The sequence below is a fragment of the Mercenaria mercenaria genome, chromosome 3 (genome assembly GCF_021730395.1).
Source record: "Mercenaria mercenaria strain notata chromosome 3, MADL_Memer_1, whole genome shotgun sequence".
NCBI classification, from domain to species: Eukaryota; Metazoa; Mollusca; class Bivalvia; order Venerida; family Veneridae; genus Mercenaria; species Mercenaria mercenaria.
The window spans coordinates 45,239,299-45,260,113 of record NC_069363.1 but is presented as its reverse complement, the minus strand read 5'-3'; the positions used below and the strand labels follow the sequence as shown (position 1 = coordinate 45,260,113).

The window sequence follows — 20,815 nt, the reverse complement described above, 5'->3', positions numbered from 1 at the left end:
TGTTCTAGCAGGCAGAGAGGTGCCATATTTAGCCTCATGTTCTAGCATGCAGAGAGGTGCAGTGTTTAGTCCCATTTCTAGCAGGCAGGTAGGTGCAGTGTTTAGCCTTATGTTCTAGCAGAGGGTGAGGTGCAGTGTCTCATGTTCTAGAAGGCAGAGAGGTGTAGTGTTTAGTCTTATGTTCTAGCAGGCAGAGAGGTGCAGTGTTTAGTCTTATGTTCTAGCAGGTGGGTAGGTGCAGTGTTTAGCCTAAACACAGCACCTCTCTGCCTGCTATAAAATAAGACAAAACACTGCACCTCTCCGCCTTCTAGAACATGAGACACTGCACCTCACTGCCTGCTAAATCATGAGGCTAAACACTGCACCTCTCTGCCTGCTAGAACATAAGACTAAACACTGCATCTCTCTGCCTGCTAGCACATACGGCTAAACACTGCAGCTCTCTGCCTGTTAGAACATAAGACTAAACACTGCACCACTCTGTCTGCTAGAACATGAGGCTAAACACTGCACCTCTCTGCCTGCTAAATCATGTGACTAAACACTGAACTTCTCTGCCTGTTAGAACATCAGGATAAACACTACACCTCTCTGCCTGCTTGAACATGAGGCTAAACACTGCACCTACCTGCCTGCTAGAACATGAGGCTAAACACTTCACCTCTCTGTGGGCTAGAACATAAGGCTATACACTGCGCCTATCTGCCTGCTAGAACATAAGGCTAAACACTGCACCTACCTGCCTGCTAAATCATGAGAGTAAATACTGATCTTCTCTCCCTGCTAGAAGATTACAAGAACATCAGACGAACATGAGACTAAAGACTGCACCAACTTGCCTGCTATAACATAAGGCTAAACACAGCACCTCTCTGCCTGCTAGAACATGAGACTAAACACTGAACCTCACTGCCTGCTAGAGGTGCAGTGTTTAGCCTCCTGTTGTAGCAGGCAGAGAGATGCAGTGTTTAGCCTCATGTTCTAGCAGGCAGAGAAGTTCAATGTATAGCCTCAAGTTCTAACAGGCTGAGAGGTGTAGTGTTTAGCCTTATGTTCTAGCAGGCAGAGAAGTTCTGTGTTTAGTCTCATGATTTAGCAGGGAGGTAGGTGCAGTGTTTAGCCTTATGTTCTAGCAGGCAGAGAGACGCAGTGTATAGCCTTATGTTCTAGCACACAGAGATGTGCAGTGTTTAGCCTCATGTTCTAGCAGGCAGGTAGGTGCAGTGTTTAGCCTCATGTTCAAGCAGGCAGAGAGGTGCAATGTTTAACCTCATGTTGCAGCAGGAAGAGAAGTTCAGTGTTTAGTCTCATAATTTAGCAGGCAAAGAGGGGCAGTGCTTAGCCTTATGCTCCAGCAGTTAGGTATGTGCAATGTTTAGCCTTATGTTCTAGCAGGCAGAGAAGTGCAGTGTTTAGCCTCATGTTATAGCAAGCAGAGAAGTTCAGTGTTTAGTCTAAAGATTTAGCAGGCAGTTAGGTGCAGTGTTTAGCCTTATGTTCTAGCAGGCAGAGAGGCTCAGTGTATAGCCTTATGTTCTAGCAGACAGGTTTGTGCAGTGTTTAGCCTCATGTTCTTGCAGGCAGGTAGGTGCCGTGTTTAGCGTCCTGTTCTAGCAGGCAGAGAGATGCAGTGTTTATCCTCATGTTCTAGCAGGCAGAGTAGTTTAGTGTTTAGTCTAATGATTTAGCAGGCAGAGAGGTGCAGTGTTGAGCCTGATACTCTAGCAGGCAGGTAGGTGCAGTGTTTAGCCTTATGTTCTAGCAGGCAGAGAGATGCAGTGTTTAGCCTTATGTTCTAGCAGGCGGAGAGGTGCAGTGTTTAGCCTTATGTTTTCGCAGGCAGAGAGGTGCAGTGGTCAGACTCATGTTCTAGCAGGCAGGTAGTTGCAGTGTTTAGCCTTATGTTCTAGCGAGCAGAGAGATGGAGTGTTTAGTCTTATGTTCTAGCAGGTAGGTAGGTGTAGTGTTTAGCCTTATGTTCTAGCAGGCAGAGAGGTACACTGTTTAACCTCATGTTGTAGCAGGCTTAGAGGTGCAGTGTTTAGCCTTATGTTCTAGCAGTCAGGTAGGTGCAGTGTTTAGCCTTATGTTCTAGCAGGCAGAGAGGTGCAGTGTTTAGCTTTATTTTCTAGCAGACAGAGAGATGCAGTGTTTAGACTAATGTTTTAGCAGGCAGAGATGTTAAGTGTTTAATCTCATGTTCTAGCAGGCAGAGGGGTGCAGTGTTTAGCCTTATGTTCTAGCAGACAGTGAGGTGCAGTGTCTCATGTTCTAGAAGGCAGAGAGGTGCAGTGTTGAGTCTTATGTTCTTGCAGGCAGAGAGGTGCAGTGTTTAGTCTTATGTTCTAGCAGGCTGAGACGTGCAGTGTTTAGTCTTATGTTCTAGCAGGCAGGTAGGTGCAATGTTTAGCCAAAGCATTGCACCTATCTGCCTGCTAGAACATAAGACGAAACGCTGCACCTCTCTGCCTTCTAGAACATGAGACACTGCCCCTCACTGACTACTAGAACATGAGGCTAAGCACTGCACCTCTCTGCCTGCTAGAACATGAGACTAAACACTGCCCCTCATTGCCTGCTAGAACATGAGACTAAACACTGCACCTCTCTGCCTGCTAGAACATGAGACTAAACACTGCACCTCTCTGCCTGTTAGAACATGAGACTAAACAGTGCAACACTATGTCTGCTAGAACATGAGGCTAAACACTGAACCTCTCTGCCTGCTAATTCATGTGACTAAACATAGAACTTCTCTGCCTGTTAGAACATGAGGATAAACACTGCACATCTCTGCCTACTTGAACTTGAGCCTAATCACTGCACCTACCTGCCTGCTAGAACATGATGCTTAACACTTCACCTTTCTGTGTACTAGAACATAAGGCTATACACTACGCCTATCTGCCTGTTAGAACATAAGGCTAAACACTGCACCTACCTGCCTGCTAAATCATGAATCTAAACACTGAACTTCTCTGCCTGCTAAAAGATTACAAGAACACGAGACGAACATGAGACTAAACACTGCACCCACCTATCTGTTACAACATAAGGCTATACACTGCACCTCTCTTCCTGCTAGAACCTGAGACTAAACACTGCACCTATCTGCCTGTTAGATGTGCAGTGTTTAGCCTTATGTTCTAGCAGGCAGAGAGGTGCAGTGTTTAGCTTCATGTTCTAGCAGGCAGAGCAGTTCAGAGTTGTGTCTCATAATTTAGCAGGCAGAGAGGTGCAGTGTTTAGCCTTATGTTCTAGCAGGCAGATCAGTTCAGAGTTGTGTCTCATAATTTAGCAGGCAGAGAGGTGCAGTGTTTAACCTTATGTTCTAGCAGGCAGAGAGGTGCTGTGTTTAGCCTCAAGTTCTAGCTGGATGAGAGGTGTAGTGTTTAACTTTATGTTCTAGCAGGCAGAGAAGTTCAGTGTTTAGTCTCATGATCTAGCAGGCAGGTATGTGCAGTGTTTAGCCTTATGTTCTAGCAGGCAGAGAGGCGCAGTGTATAGCCTTATTTTCTAGCACACACGGATGTGCAGTGTTTAGCCTCATGTTCTAGCAGGCAGGTAGGTGCAGTGTTTAGCCTCATGTTCAAGCAGGCAGGTAAGGGCAGTGTTTATCCTCATGTTCTAGCAGGCAGAGTAGCTCAGTGTTTAGTCTCATGATTTAGCACGCAGAGAGGTGCAGTGTTTAGTCTGATGCTCTAGTACGCAGGTAGGTGCAGTGTTTAGCCTTATGTTCTGGCAGGCAAAGAGATGCAGTGTTTAGACTTATGTTCTAGCAGGCAGGGCGGTGCAGTGTTTAGCCTTATGTTCTAGCAAGCAGAGAGATGGAGTGTTTAGTTTTATGTTCTAGCAGGCAGAGAGATGCACCTCTCTGCCTGTTAGAACATAAGACTAAACGCTGCACCTCTCTGCCTTCTAGAACATGAGACACTGCACCTCACAGCCTACTAGAACATGAGGCTAAACACTGCACCTCTCTGCCTGCTAGAACATGAGACTAAACACTGCACCTCTCTGCCTGCTAGCACATACGGCTAAACACTCCACCTTTCTGCCTGCTAGAACATGAGACTAAACACTGCACCTTTCTGCCTGGTAGCACATGAGACTAAACACTACACCTCTCTGCCTGCTAAATCATGTGACTAAACACTGAACTTCTCTGCTTGTTAGAACATGAGGATAAACACTGCACCTCTCTGCCTACTTGAACTTGAGGCTAAACACTGCACCTACCTGCCTGCTAGAACATGAGGCTAAACACTTCACCTTTCTGTGTGCTAGAACACTCTTAGCAGGCAGAAAGGCGCAGTCTATAGCCTTATGTTCTAGCACACAGAGAGGTGCAGTGTTTAGCCTCATGTTCTAGCAGGCAGGTTGGTGCAGTGTTTAGCCTCTTGTTCAAGCAGGCAGAGAGGTGCAGTGTTTATCCTCATGTTCTAACAGGCAGAGAAGTTCAGTGTTTAGTCACATGATTAAGCAGGTCGAGAGGTTCAGTGGTTAGCCTCATGTTCTAGCAGACAGAATGTTGCAGTGTTTAGTGTCATGTTCTAGCAGGCAGAGAGGTGGAGTGTTTAGCCGTATGTGCTAGCAGGCAGAGAGGTGCAGTGTTTAGTCTCATGTTCTAGCTGGCAGAGAGGTGCAGTGTTTAGCCTCATGTTCTAGCAGGCAGTGAGGTGCAGTGTCTCATGTTCTAGCAGGCAGAGAGGTGCAGTGTTTAGTCTCATGTTCTAGCAATCAGAGTGGTGCAGTGTTTTGACATATGTTTTAGCAGGCAGAGAATTTCAGTGTTTAGTCTCATGTTCTAGCAGGCAGAGGGGTGCAGTGGTTAATCTTATGTTCTAGCAGGCAGAAAGAGTGCAGTGTTTAGCCTCGTGTTCTAGTAGGCAGGGAGGTGCAGTGTTTAGCCTCAAGTTCTAGCAGGCAGAGTGGTGCAGTGTTCAGTCTCATGATTTAGCAGGCAGAGAGGTGCAGTGTTTAGTCTCATGATTTAGCAAGCAGAGAGGTGCAGTGTTTAGCTTCATGTTCTAGCAGGCCGAGAGGTGCAGTATTTAAGTTCAAGTTCTAGCAGACAGAGAGGTGCAGTGGGAACAAAAAGAAGTCACACCGGGCAAGGTCAGGCGAACAAGGAGGGTGAGGGAGCACAACAACCTTTTCCTGCTTCAGAAAGTCTTGTACAATAGAGGCCTTGTGCGATGACGCATTGTCATGTAGGAATCCGACATTGGCCAAACCAGTTGCGGGTCTTCGATTTTTGAAATATTTCTTCAGTTTTCGAAGAACTTTAGTCTTGTAAAACTTCGCATTTACTGATTTGCCATTAGGTGCAGCAACCTGAATGGCAGGTCCCTGAGTTGTGAAGAATATGGCATACATTACCTTCTTGACACTCATGGTCCGCTTTGCAATGCATGGTCTTTTGCCAGACTTTGTTGCCCATATTTTGTTCTGAATCTTTCGTTTGAGCTCAAAAAAGTGGACCCATGTCTCGTCACCAGTGACGACATTTGCGAAAGACCGTGCTTTGTAATTTTGAAACTGTTTAAGCAACAATTTTGCGTATTGCATGCGTGCCTTTTTCTGCTCATCTGTCAACAGATGGGGAATCCATCTAGCACAGATCTTTCTCATTTTCAAATTACGTTTCAGAATTGTATGAGCTGCTTCTAATGAGATGCCAACCATACTAGCTATTTGCCTAGCGGTGTATCTTGCATCAGTAGCAACTATTTCTTACACTCTAGCAACCATCTTGGCAGACGTTGCTGTTTTCGGCCGACGGCCATATGGTGCATCTTCTGTTGAAACTAACCCACATTTGAATTTCTTAAACCAACGAATAACTGTCGAAAAAGACATTTCATTATGCCCATAAACAGAACATAATTCATCAAAAATGTATTTACACCCTATGCCAAGAATACAACGATTCTTAATATAGGACCGTATTTCAACGGCGTACGCTGACCTTCTTCCAACCATTTTTGTATTAGTATACACGAGTAGGCAATGTTTAGCGAGCGATAGACACAGCTAAAGTGAACAGATTTTAATGGGTGTGGTATCAATGTAAAGCTAACATGTTTATCTACCCAATAATCTTAATTTCCTCGTGATTTTCGCATTATTGAGCGAGATAACGTTCCAGATGCATTCATATTTGTACAATCCTCGTATAAGACGCAAGCAAGACTTACCAAGGAGTATGTTTGAAGGGTCAAAGCGGAATAAAACTATATACAATGTAGTCCCAAAATACCATACATTTCAAATAAATTTCACAATGATTTGTCTATAATCATAAGCTAAGTAGCTCGAACATATTCTATTTTATTTATTTCATAATGTCCAAATTTATCATTAAAAAGATATCAAGGTCATAAACAATACTTGGTGAAACAATTTTTGGCAAGAAACAAACATTTGTACAAAGTCAAGGTGTGAAACAATGATTATGACAATGCATTTCGTTGAAACGCGAATAAGTCCAGAATGTTTTTATTTTGTATCATAAAGCTCTACGGAAATCATTTAAATCTATACTTCGAACTAGAATATTTCAGAGTTATATAAGTGAGCGTTTTAAAGCATATCACTGTATAACCTAAAACAAGTGCAAGTACAACATATCTTGGGATCAAAATTCAAATCATACAACAATCAAAACGATGAAAATCTGATCAGTTTAACTATTTTTCTAAAATGAAAAAAAAAGAGTTTTATGAAAACAATGCCATAAGAACGCAACGCCAACATATCATACAAGCACTGAGAAAAATGCTACCGAATTTGGCATACTATTCTAGAATAGAAGTAACAGAACGGTGACAAATTCAATGACAAATTGTGCAGATTAACTCACTGGACGTCTACACACTCTTAAGTCAATCCGCGAGTGGTGTTTTCCTCCCGTGTTTTAACTCGATTGAAACACGGTTACGCGTTCACGTTACTTCGACTTGAAATAGTAGGTACCTTTTTCATTTATTTTTTATTATAGAAACGGCTCATTAGAATTGAAATAAAATATAAAAGGATCATGTTTTTGAATATATGCCGCGAGAAATAATTCACTCGCTTCGCTCTTGTAAAATTATTCAGCAGGCATAACACCGCATCGTATTCTTTCCGACATTTCTTAATCAGCAGTTTGCTACAGATATACAAGTAGTACTCGTTGGTTCTTCGCCATTTAAAACATCTTCTCTCATGTTGTCGATTTCATAAACTATTCACCGCCCTTTAAGGTGATTCTGTTCTTAAACAAGTCATAGTCTAACGATTATACTATTGCGTTTTGGTATACCATTTTCTTATCTTTTTTACGTAATAAAGTGTCTATTTTATTATTCTAATTATTAAAATGTGGCCATAATTTAATCAGGTTGTAAAATTTATCTCCTGGACAGGCAGAACCATTAACATCACGGTGACCACGTAGCTTATACGTGGAATCAAGTTTTCTTTTATATACTGCCATTTCGAGAAGACTCTTTACGGCATCTTGGGCTTCTGCACTTGGCTCTCTAGTCATGAAATTCCCAATGACAGCTATTCCTGTAATAATTAAAGATATATGCTATACATTTAAATGATAATAATGATCATGATGATGATCATGACGACATATTGGGGAAAATGCCATTTTCAAAGGCAGATAACGCTTTTTCAGTACCAATGACCTATGATTTTTATTGCATATTTTTGTTTCTTTGATGATTGTCCTTTAATATCAAAAGTTTGAAGAAAATTGGGAAATTTTCGCCCCGAATTCTAGCGTACGCCTTTAATAGCTTCGTAGATACTTTGAAGATAACATGCTGTCGTTATTTCGAAACAAAGACTAAATTTCGAATTTACAGAAATAAACTGTAGTTATTGTTGCTATTTGTAAATGTAAATACATTTATTCAATCACTTGTGTATATAATTAACAGAAAAGTAAATTTTATTCATACATTATGCATGAATGTGTGTTTTATTTTCGAATGGTATGAAAATACAGTATTTCACGAGTCGAATGGCGAGTCGCGAAATACTTTATTTTCATACCATTCGATGAAAATAAAACACACATTTATGAAAATAACATGATTGTCCCCGATGTATTCTCTATTATAGCAAATTCATTATATTTAAAAGAAAAACCCATTCTTATCTATAATTTTCGGCAATTTTTTAAGCAAAGCTTATAATAGTGATATTTTGCGATGGTACAGACTGCCTATAGTCAATGAACATGGTACAGACTGCCTATAGTCAATGAACATGGTCAGACTGCCTATAGTCAATGAACATGGTACAGACTGCCTATAGTCAATGAACATGGTACAGACTGCCTATAGTCAATGAACATGGTACAGACTGCCTATAGTCAATGAACATGGTCTAAAATCTTACCAATGCTGTTACTGTTAATGCCCCAGTCACCACAGTGGTAACCAACCTTATCCCAGCCTCTTCCTTCGTAAACGTTACCATTTTTATCGACAAGAAAGTTGTAAGCGATATCAGATCCAATCTGTCACATAAACAAGATTTAGCTTACCAAAAGGTTCCTTCTAGCGCATATAAAATATCCTTTTTATAGGATATTGTTTTATCATAATGTTACAAATGTTTAATAATGCAATAAGTAAAATATGTTCTGTCATTTCTGGTGCAAACTTAACTATTTAAGAACTAATCTAAGTATTAACAGTTTTATCATAATCCAAAGATTTATTTTTTTAATATAAGCAAGTGCAGTACATATTATGCTATTTGGAAGCATTTGTCTTACAGTTTGTATTTCACTCCCGTCACGCGACTACACCAGCGAGAAACTGCACACTTAACACAAAGAAATTTCATACATGCGTTTACGATTCGAATAACAAATCAGGAAGAGTAAAAATGTATGCCAAAAGAAAGCACTTGCAAATATGAAACGTTACAAGCTAAAACAATCACGTGGCCAGGAACAATTTCATTACGTATTTCTATTTATTTTAGCGGGAGTCTATTTTTAGATGATGCATATTCATTTCATTAATCTCTATTCTTAACTATGATATATTCAACTGAGGAGTTACATAATTTAAACTTTATTATTGTGTCTTGTTGTTCTGTTTTTTACGTAGTTGTATTGCACTAGAGACTGAAATAAAGATTGATTATGCATAAACACATATTGGGCTTGAGGCTATTTGTAATGAATATGCATGAGTCCAAGATTGCGGCGCCCTACGGGAAATCAGATTCCTTTGATGATACCCTTGTATCCAATACATGATCAGTCAAGTGTGACATGTTCACCAGAAGCGTTCCTTCCCTTGATAAGGAATAATAATAACGAGAAAATTACTTGTTTGGCTTTCAAATCGTTTTGGTTCATTTTCCCGTTAATTAAAATCAACCTTATATATTTTGTGGATACTTAACACCGGTTTAAAGTTAGCAATATCAGTAACAGCAGTAGCAGCAATATTTCTGCTATTGTTGTTATAACGTTATAACATTATCAGCAGTATTACTGCTACACCTGCTGGAAGTTTTAGCAGCCTGTATTAGTGATACTGCTGTTACTGTTGTAAAGTTATAGCAGTTATAGCAGTAATGCTGATACTGCTGTTACTGCTCTACTGTTATCTTCTCGTCTGATATCTTTACGATTGCTAACGAGAAAGGACGAATGCAGAGCTGTTGTACAATTTCATGCCAGATCAATTTGCCAAGTCAAGTTATAAAACAGTACGATCAGACAAATATGTAACTGATAAGATATAATTAAATTACAATCAAGAAAATTGTGATTTTAGAATCTTGACGATACCTCTGGGTCGTCGATGTGACCGCTTTGTGTATTTCTAACATACGTTTTGCATTTCTCGATCGTTGAGCAACTTGAGGAAGCTGTGTGATGAATTACTGCGTACTCAACTGGATGTTTGAGGTTAGGAATGTATTTACTAGCTGATTGAGCACCCCAGTCGCTGCGGGATATAATGTCTGGATATGAGAGGACTACACCGGCGGTGATCCAGGACATCAGAATGAATGTAGTGATATGCATGACTGTCTACTGTAAAAAGATACACAGTTAGAAACTATCACAAAGATAAACAAAAACGGTTTTAGGACATTTCATTAATAAGTTAACGTCACAATATCAAAACTGAAACAGATTTGAGTTATGAACATGGTTTATAAATAAATAGCTAATACTGTAAACATTTAACATAATAAAACCATCAAATGAGATTAAATATTTATAAAGACAGCGAAGTGTATTCACTGCAGTAAATAATAGATTCATTCATGACAGCTCAAGCGAACAATTTTATCTACAATGTTAGAATACTTAAAAGTTATTTCTTTAAAGAAATAATTAACATACCAGTCAAAAACAGTTTCTTCGGATAATGTGGTTCAATGTAGTTTTACCTTCAGAAGAAGATAATTTTAAATAACACCAGCTTGTTATTTATACTACACGGCATATCCTCTTTCCACACCTTGTTCTTTCTAATCTCGACCATCTTTCGTAAATATTTACAAAGTTTACATGAAAATGAGTCTGTCGATACATACTCCGGTAAACAATCCATGTTTAACTTTATTTTTGTTGCCTTATGTGCCCGAGATATATGTTTTTCTGCATGTACGTTGCCTACCCAGCACGTATCATAACTATACAATAATGAAAATAAAAACTGATGGTTTTGCGATTACGGCGCGTGCCAAGCACAAAACAATATTGGTGAAAATGATTAACAAATAATTTATAGCAAAACCGTGTTTTAACTCAATTTATACACGATGGGCGGTTATACGTCGGGCGTAATAATCTCACGAGGGCGCAGCCCGAGTAAAATGAAATGGTGTGACGCATAACCGTAAAAATAATTTCGATTCTTATATGTATTTTATATATATTTTATTGTAAAATTTAGGTCATATATGCTAGAACTGTTATACGCAATTGTGGCGCCAACAGGTAGGTCGTTACGCTCCTTTATTTGTAAACGCCAGCAAAGGAAATGGTAATACGACTTGCATTCCATTAGGGCTCATTTGATGGTAAATCATTCTGCAAAGCAAATAACCAATTTAGTTTGTGCGTGCCTGCGTGCGAGTGTGTGTGAATTAATCAAGGTTGTTGTTCTACGTGACATTTCGTTAACGCTTAGTCTTACATTTTGAGAAAACAATTTAAACAACACCTAGTCATAGAAAGGGAGCGGTTTGTTTTCACATGGAAATTGAACAGCATGTGATATATGTATATTACTCTACAAAACAATTGTCAGTATACTGATATTAACATTGAATGGCGGTAAAGGACTGCACAAAAAGGCTACATATCCGGACAGTCTAACGCCTTTAAATCTCGACATTTTCAAAGAGCTGCTACATATCTTCTTTTCTATGCATCTGAAATAATATCCCAGTCTTGAAATTTCACATAACTTGTTGGAACGTAGTTTTGAGCAATTGGTTATTTTCATATCTTTACAAATGACATTCGTTTTTAAAGTAGGAATGGGAGTGGGCCGCAACCTTTTCAGAATACGTTAAGTATCTATCGTACTGGACAGTACGGCAGGACATGAAATGGTCGGATAGATTTTTGATAAAGATGATTATTCCTGTGTTTTGATAATATACGCTTGAACCCTAAATAAAGCATAAACTTAAAAGCGCTATTTCATGGCGCTAAATAACAAGCATTGCTAGTCATATAAGAATATACATAACGTGATTTAGTTAAAGTGGAATGTGCCTAATTTGAAGGTGTTGGGTTCCGTTTCGATATTTTGTTTAATATAAAATTCAGCATATTCCTCACAGAATGCGTATTTTACTTTTTTGATATTTCTGTAACTTTTTTCTCTGCAAACCTTCAAACACGACCATTGACGTCCATTTTTTTATGAACCGCGATTTCACGTCCGTCAGACGGTTTTCGTAAATCGTTCTATTCATTCTACAAGAATCGATTTGCTTGATCCTCATCATATTTTCTTTTAAAAATGTCTTTAAGATGGTGTATAGTTTGTGGAGATCATTTTAACGTAAAAGTCGATATTTACGTTAAAGTGACGTCAGAGCGACAACTATGTCGTTTAGTTTGGATTAAAAGTTTGCTTTATTCTTGTCTCATTTAAAACTCAAACGATAGGCTTTGACCAAAAACTAACATGACGATGAAAATTTTATTTTTGGTCGACTGAAGGAATAAAATTATGGGGTCACCGAATTCATTTTCGCGTAAAATTACATTATCTTACCCCTACCCCCAAATCACAACATAGCTTAGTTTACGTGTTTTTCTGATATATTTTCTTTTCAAATCTTAGTATTTTATACTCTCATTCATCGGAGGCTCACTACAGACATGAAACGAATCATGGTACGTGAGAAAGAGGGTTTTCTTTTCAAAAGAGGTCTTTATAACAGTAAACCTGGCGACTTCAGTGCAAAATGGTTTCATTGCAGTATGTTTAATAAATGCCAATGCGATAACATACTGATCATGTTATTTTTGTAAATCGCTTTAAATGTATTTTCTAAAAATGCATTTGTTTTCATCTTTTCTTTATTTAAAGTACCAATTAAAAAATTTTTTCCTTTGTAATACCAAAAAAGAAGAATTTTGCGCATACAATTGTATATATAGTTGGGAAATTTTCACACTTGAAAAAATCTTTATTGAAAAAATTCTTTAGTTCAATATTAACGACAATTCAAATATTTTTAAAGTTTGTAATTTCAGACATATAAACCATTGTTATACCCCCCCTACACTGCATAAAAGTTGTTTGAATTTTTTTTTTAGTGCTTTTTTATAACCCAAAACCCCCCCTTTAAAGCACGCACCCCTGCACATCCCAGGGTCATGCCTTTTTACTTTTGGGGGGCTTACTTCTCCACCGGGGGTAACATCGGGCCATAAGATTAGTTGCTAGGGGCTTCCCCGGGTTAAATCGCCCCACGCATTTTTTACAAAATAATAAACGGGGGGATTCATTTTTAAAAAGGCCCATAGTTTTTTTTCATTCTTTTAAAAAATTTTGCCACAGGGCTTTTTTAAAAATAAATTTTTAATTTTAAATTTAATTTCCGTGACCCATGAAATAGACAATTATCCCAAATTTAATATACCGAAAAGATATAAAATTGGGTTTTTCTATGATTGTACAGCAAAATTGTTGAAAAATTTTACTTTCGGGTTTTTTGGGACATCCCCAAAATTTATTTAAATAAAATGTAAAACCCTTTTCACATAACACTCCCCGTAAAAATCCTGATATCTCTAAAAAACAAAAGCAGGGGTTGCAAGTTTGAGCCTCCTTCCTCCGTAAAAAGTTACGATTTTTTTGATCGCACATTAATAATGGCAACATAGAATCAAAACATTTTTTTAAACAATAAAAACCCCCATTACGGGTTGAGTTTCATTCCAAACCGCGGGTTTCTTTCTTTTTTTACCCCACCCGCTGACTCAGAAAGAGGGAGGCAGTTTCTAGGATGGGAAAGTTCGACCCCCCGGTGGGGCGTGACGACTTGATAAAAGGGTACGTGTCCGAAATAAAACGCCCCTTCCCCTCAAATTTAAAAATTTGAATTGGGAAATTACTTTTTTGAGAATACAGAATCCAAAAACACTGCAAAGAAAAAAACCGCATAACAAGAAAACTGCACGGAACCCAAAAACAAAAAAATTTTTTAAACCAAAATTTTTTTTTTTTTTCTTTGGGAGCATCAAATCATTTTAAAAGCAGAATGTTTACTCGTATTTGTAAATTTTGATAGGTTTCTAAAATTGGGAAAAAACATATTACATAAAAATTTAGTTTCTATTTTTTTCCTAAGAATGAAAAGGTAACCTTTCTATACACACAAATCGGGGGAGCAAAAACCTTTTTAAACAAGATGGTTTTTTTATCTAGCTGAGTTTTTAAAAATAAAAAAAAATTTTCAGAGCAAAAAACCTTTCTGTATAACAAATAAACCTTTTTCCCCCCCCGGTTTAAATCAAAAGGGGATGCCCCTTTTTTTTAAAAATCGGGTTGTCGGGACTACTCTCCAAAAAATTCAAAAAAATTTCCCCCAAACGTAAATTTGTGTAAATTTAAAAATAAATAAATAAATAAAAAAATAAAAAAAATAAAAAAATTTTTTTATTCGAACATGATAAATAAAAATTACATGAGGGTTTTTTAAAAAATTCTAAAAGTTTATTAAATTTTTTTTGCCTCAAGGCAAAAACATGCAAAAAAATTTAAGTTTTTATGAAAGGGAAATGCGGCCTGTTTTGGAAATTTTCTGACGGGTTTAATTTGGGTTAAAATTAAAAGGTTGATAATTCTAAAAAGGGTTTTTAAAATTTATATTTTTTTCCCTTTTTCTTATTTTTTTTTTGTAAATGTGGCATAAATAAAATTTTCTTTCATGCTTTATCATTAATTTTTGCGAGATAAATCTTTTCAATCTTAACGTTAAATAAAAATCATTGCACAGTGTTACATTTTTAAAAGACTGTACTTAAAATAAAAAAAATTATTTGTCTTTATAAACAAGACTAAGAAAATCCATTAATTTCCCTTTTTTTTTTTTATCTGTGTTTAGGGGTAGAGCAATGAAATTTCAGGCAACGGAAATGGGGGCGTTTTTGTCGCATTTTTTTTAAAATCGAAAAATAACAAAAACATTAAAATCTAAAATTCAAAACCTGAAATAAATTTAAACCCGAAGGTAGCAAATTTTAAAAGCGTTTTTTGTTTTTAAATTATACAAAAAAAAAATAAAATGTAATTTATCGAAAAAAGATGAGATACTAAAAAAAAGTACTCAGTTTCCGCTATTTTGTGATTTGGGGGTGGGGGAAGCATAATGTAATTTTACGCGAAAATAAATTTCGGTGCCCCCCAAATTTTATTCCTTAAATCGACAAAAAATTTAAAGTTTTCATCATCTTGGTTATTTTTTTGGTCAAATTATCTTTTTGGGTTTTAAATAAACAAAATAAAGCAAACTTTTTTTTTCAAAACTCAACGTCATATTTGCCCGCTTTTACCGACCCCCCTTTTAAAAGGGGAAATATCAAATTTTACTTTAAAATGATTCCCCAAAAATTTATACACCTTTTTAAAAGATATTTTAAAATAAAAAAATGATGAGAAACAAGAAAAATTGATTCTTTGTGATTTAACAGAAAAATTTAAAAAAACAGTCGCCCGCCCGTGAAATCGGGGTTCCCAAAAAAAAAGGGCTCAATGGTCTTTTTGAAGGTGGCAAAAAAAATTTACAAAAATATAAAAAAAAAAAAATTACCTTTCCCTGTGGGGAAAAAGCTAAATTTTTAAATTTAAACAAAATTTTCGAATGGGAACCCAAAACTTCAAATTAGGCCGCTTTCCCAAACCTAAAAAAAGCAAAAAATTAGAAAGGTTTTGAAAGCTTAACTTTGAATGGCACAAGACAACACATCCCAAAAAATTTAAACAATTACTGTTTGTCGCTAACTAAAATTACATGCCCATAAAATATGTACTAAATTTTTTAAGTAAATGAGGGAAAATATTAAAATTTAAACCCAAATTGATCCCCTTTCCCCAAATTTGGGCTGCCAATTTTAAAAAACAAATTTTAACAGGTTTAAAAAAACAAAAAATGTACTTCAAAATTTTTGCCCTAGTGAGGTGCAAACGGGGTATCTTTTCGTGCCTTTTTGCAGTGTGATAAAACCTCCAAACATTGCCCCCTTAAAAAATAATTGAATATTCTTTTTAAAAGCATTTTTTATATATTACTGTATAACCCAATCAAAATGACTACTAAAAAAGCCAAATTTTTTTAAATTTAAAAATTTTAACGCACACTTGGGGGCAGATAGAACAACCAAAAAAACATGTAAAAAAATAAAAAAAAAAATTTAAGGGTACTCTTTGTCCAAGAATCAAGGGATTAAGTGCAATACCCATAAAGGCACCCTCCCCCCCAAAGAAAGAAATTTACAGTCCCGGGTATAAAACGTGCCACTTTTTTAAACTAAAAATGACCTGCCTTTAAAAAACCCAACATAGGGGGTTTTGCGCCCAAGAAATGGATCCAGACCAGCCGATCATCCCCCCCTTCCCGGGTCGGGGCCCCATCTGTTCGCTTTAAAAAAGCCTTTTGGAATTTGGGAGAAACTGTTAGCGAACAGCATGGACCTTACCAGACTGCGCGGATGCGCGGCTGGTCGGGATCCAGCTGGTCGCAAAGCCACAAAGTTTTTTTTCTCATGGAAAGGGCTCAAATAATAAATTTTTCGTCTAAAAAATTGGTAACCAAACGGGGCCCTTTAAAGCAAACAACATCAAACAAGGGGTTTTCAAAAAAAAAGACAAAGAAAACTTTGGGATAAAGTTTTTTTTTAAATTTTTTCCTGTGTTTCGGCAATCAGGCCATGATTGCGGGGAAACTACTCTGTTTTGAAAACAGCAAGCCCCTAACTTTTGCCCAAATTTTTAATTATTACTTTATCATTTTAAACTGGGTGAAAAGAATTTACAACTACCCTTTTTCATTCACTATATTGCTTCTTTTTGATTGTCCAAGTTCTTGCTGTTCCGAAGGAATTCTTTTCAGTTTTAAAAAAATGAAACCCCCCGGGTATAACGCTGTCTTTCGATATTTTTTTAGGCCCTGTATTTTCTAACAACGACTGTTTCGGGAACATCATAAATTTTTAGGGTTTTCATTTGAAGCCCTTGGTTGACACAAGGCTTTTCTGAAAAACCCTAAATTATTCCCACCCAAGCCAATATTTTACATACCCAAAAAAAGTGCTTGCACTGGAAAACCGCCGTTTTTGGTGTTAACAGAAACAGGAGTTTTCAAACCTCGGGAAGATTCTTCGGGGTTAAAATTTTTGGTAAATTCCCAATTCACAACAAATTGGGAGTTTTAAAGTTCCCCTGCCGGGGTTTTTAAAGGGAAAATTTAAAATTGGCGGCGGGGTGATAACAGGGGGGGGTTTTACATCTCCTGTCACCTAGTGCCGTAAGCTTCGTTAAATTTTTTGCTATACCCCCAAATTCATCCTTAGTTCCAATTTGAGATTTAAAGAAACCAGCTTCAACATGAAAATTCCCGGCAGTGAAATGGGGCCCTCCATGATCCCGTCTACAAAAAAACGGACTCAAATTAAAAAAAAATAAATTTCAATATTTTTCTTTACAAACGGCCTTATAGAACTTTTCCTTTTGGTTTTCTGATAACTTTTTGGGCGGGGAAATTTTTCCCATAAAAATTTTTTTATGTTTTAAAAAATTTTTTAAACCCAAGTTAAATACACGAAAAACCCGAAAAAAATACCGTTAGAAATTAATGACCATTTTCCAGAATTAACTTTTTTTTTCAAGCATTCCATGTATCTACCCCGGGCCCAAAACAAAACAATTTCTAAATAATATACCTAATTTTAGGTTAATATGTTACAAAATAACTGCTAAGAGGGGTTTGTTATCTTTTTAAGCGCTCCATGTATTTAAAATCCCCCCTGACTACGCTTTAAAAGTGCCCGGTTTTTTTCCCTAAAAAATTTGGGATGTAAGAAAATTAAAATTTCGGGCTTTAACTTAAAACCTTTAAAACCCTTTAAAATAACTGTAGCATTTTCCACTTCATAAATTTTATACAAAAAATTTAAATAAAAAAATAAAATGTAAACTTGGCATGACCTGCTTATTTTCCCAAACTGACAAATTTAAAAATTTTATCAAACTGACCCAAAATTTCCCAGTTATTTACCGTTTTGCGTTTTCAAAATTTTCCCTTCGTAGCCCTGGTTTAAAATTTTTTAACTTGGGGGATCATTTACAGCATAAATACCCGTTTTAGCACAAGAGCAAACCTCAAACTTATGTTGAAAAAATTTAAGGGACGATTTTAAAAGGGGGGCAAATTTTTTGGTCCCATTTTAATGGTAGGAATTTACATTATAAAAAGGGGCACATCCACCAACAAAATTTTTAAATTGTATAAAATCACAAAAATTCGAACAATGAAATCATGTTCTGCCCAAAAAATTTACCTATTATTTTTTCAGCCCAAAAACAAGCCTTGATTTTTTTAAATTTTTGGTTTAAAACTTAAAAACATCTATTACAGCAGAGTTTTTGGGGTTTGTTTTTGTGACAGTCAAACATCATCAATTAAAGACGGATTAATTTCCGTTTTGGCAAATTTCAATGAAAACAAAGGAAACTATTTGAAAAATATAAAATCTAAGTCATTGTTTCGCAGAGAGGGAGGGGTTATCCCCAACATTTTTACAGAATAAGTAGGAATCAATAATTTAAAGGCATTTTTTGGGCTTTTTGACCAAATAAATTCACCGTAATTCATATTAATTTTAAAAAAATTATTCTAGTTTTTTTTTTTTTAAAATAAAACTGTTTTTGATGAAGACAATTTTGCTATAAAGTGTTTTAAGTAGTATTTTTTTTAGGGGTGGGTTTTAAAACCCAAAAAGGAGGGTAAAAACCTTTTTGCCCCCAAAGTAAACCCCAACACAAATTGATAATTTTTTAAAAACTCCACAAAACCCCTAACTGTTCCTATAACAACGGGCCCAAAAAACCCTGTCGCATTTGCTAAAAAGACAAAAAGTGCCCAAGAAAAAAAAAATTTAAGTAATGCTTAAAAATACATACTTATCAAAGAAAAAATAATAGCAAACTTTTTATTTTTTAAAAGTAGGTTCAAGAATCTTTGTAAAAGCATATAACCACAGACCTTAACACGATGTCAACATTACTAATATTTCATTTATGACGAAAAATACGAAACCAAAAAAAAACGTTTACCCCAAAGTATAAAACCCTTCATTACGAAAATCCCCCCCAATCCGAAACGATCCGGGCAAACAAATGACGTCCCGTCTGCACCAAAAAATCGGGCCCCGCAATTTTCCAAAACAGACGTGTTTACAACTTTCGCCGAAAAATCCATCGCAAAATTCCATGTCTCAAATTTTCCCAACTATTTAACTGATTTATTAAAAAACCTGAACCCTTTTCAAGTTTTCATTGCAAACCCCCTCAAACCCTACCACCGGGAAAACATCCTATCGCAATTTACCCGAAAATTGATTGCCAAATTTTTTTTAGCACGATTTTTTTCAAAAAGTTTTTACATATTTCCCCGTACCACCTGGGGACACAGCCAAAATAAACGCTTCCTGTTCTTAAAAAAAAATCTAAAACTAGTCTATTTTGGGAAACAAAAAAAGTTTTCCCACTACACTCTCCCCAAAATTTTGGGCCCTAGAAACCCTCGTACAATAGTTTAAAATTCCCCAGTGTCAATAGAACACTTAACCAAAACCCTTTCCCCGTTTTGGTAAGCCCAAGTCCCGCCTTTTGTCGCAACTACTGCCAGAATATCCAAAAAAAAAAGCCATTGTTTCATATTCCGTTATCAGTGTCACAAGTTTTTTCATCAAATCAACCGAAAAAGGGATACAATTTGCACATTTTTTTGTCCATCTGCGACCAAAGAATCCCCTCCCGGGCCCCCCTTTTTTACCTTCCCCAGTCCCCGATCTACAAATTGGGTACCCCCTTTTTTGGTTTTGGGATACCCCGGCCACTTTTTGGTCACAAAAAATTTATTCCATATAGTCCATCCCAAAACATTCCAAAAAAACGTTCAGAAAAACTTTAGGGACACTTTTGGGGAGATTTTCCCTTTTTTCGGACAGTCCCCAAATTTCACTTTTTCCAAAGTTTTTTCCCGAAATGCATCCTTTTTCACAGTCCCCCTTTTTACTGCACCATTCAAACCTTTACCTTCTTTAAACAAATTTTTTTACTGCACTGACACAAACTACCTACCCCAACCCCCCCTTTGCAAAAGGTACTAAATCATTCGAGGAACACGCATTAAAAGTTTTTTGGGGGAATCATTCTGACAGGCGGTCCAAAAATCCGGCTTTAAAAATCCAAAACAAAATTTTTCTTAGGGAAACAAAAACACATGTTTGTGGACAAAAAGTGGGAAAATTTTTCATTTTAAAAGTAAATCCCTTTTTTGCAACCAAAAAAATCAATTTCCCACTTAAAAGCTTTTTAAAAAGGGAAACACTACAAAGAAAAACATAAAAGAAGAATTTGCTCCCCCATATTTTTTTTCACATTTTTCCCCCCCAAAAACGGGCCCACGCGCCTACAGAACCCTCCCCGAGAGATTGGCAATGTCTGCAGTTGGTTGGGGCTTCACCTAAAAAAAGATTCAATGCTTTTTTTAATACTGACAAACACCTCAAATATGTATTTCCCTTACCAAAACGAGTTTTGCTATTTAAGGGGAAATAAATTGTTTTTCAGTAGTTATGCCTTCAAAGTACTTCCGGTTTTGGGTTTAAAAAAAGGCTTTTTCCCGTGGGGCCCGGGATCATTTTGCTGCCAGTTTTTCTAAAATTAACTGCTTTGTATACCGGCAGGGTTATGCAAAAAGAAATTTTAAAAGCTGAACATTTAAATTTGTTTTTAAAACAGGTTTGCTATTGGAATTTTTAGAATTATATATGGATTGCAAAATTTTTTTTAAAATTTGCTATCAAAGGGATTTCCATCATAATTGATGATCAGATAACAGATTTTTTCTTACCAACTTAAAACAATTTTTTAGTATTTTTGAAATTGCACTTGAGTACAATTTTAAAACATTGAAAAACCCAAAAACGTAGAAAAAAAAAAACATAAATATTTTTTAAAAGCAATAGTATAGTAATACTCTGCAATCCCTTAAATTTGCAAGAAACGTTTAACTGCCC

General features: G+C 36.6%; 1 protein-coding gene across 1 annotated transcript; it reads right to left on the bottom strand.

The window, feature by feature from the left end:
- Positions 1–6,323: 6,323 nt before the first annotated feature.
- LOC128555585 (peptidoglycan recognition protein 1-like) lies at positions 6,324–10,115 on the bottom strand. Its single transcript, XM_053538333.1, has 3 exons — positions 9,821–10,115; positions 8,407–8,527; positions 6,324–7,563 (listed from the first exon to the last, which is right to left on the bottom strand). The coding sequence occupies exons 1-3, from the start codon at positions 10,058–10,060 to the stop codon at positions 7,358–7,360; spliced, it is 567 nt and encodes a 188-aa protein (XP_053394308.1). The 5' UTR covers positions 10,061–10,115; the 3' UTR covers positions 6,324–7,357.
- Between the last annotated feature and the right edge of the window lie 10,700 nt (positions 10,116–20,815).

Coding starts and splice junctions, on each gene's coding strand:
- LOC128555585 (XM_053538333.1), bottom strand. CDS start 10,060: ATGCATATCACTACATTCATTCTGATGTCCTGGATCACCGCCGGTGTA. Junction 8,528..9,820: donor GTCACATCGACGACCCAGAG/GTATCGTCAAGA, acceptor TTTATGTGACAG/ATTGGATCTGATATCGCTTA. Junction 7,564..8,406: donor CATTAACAGTAACAGCATTG/GTAAGATTTTAG, acceptor TAATTATTACAG/GAATAGCTGTCATTGGGAAT.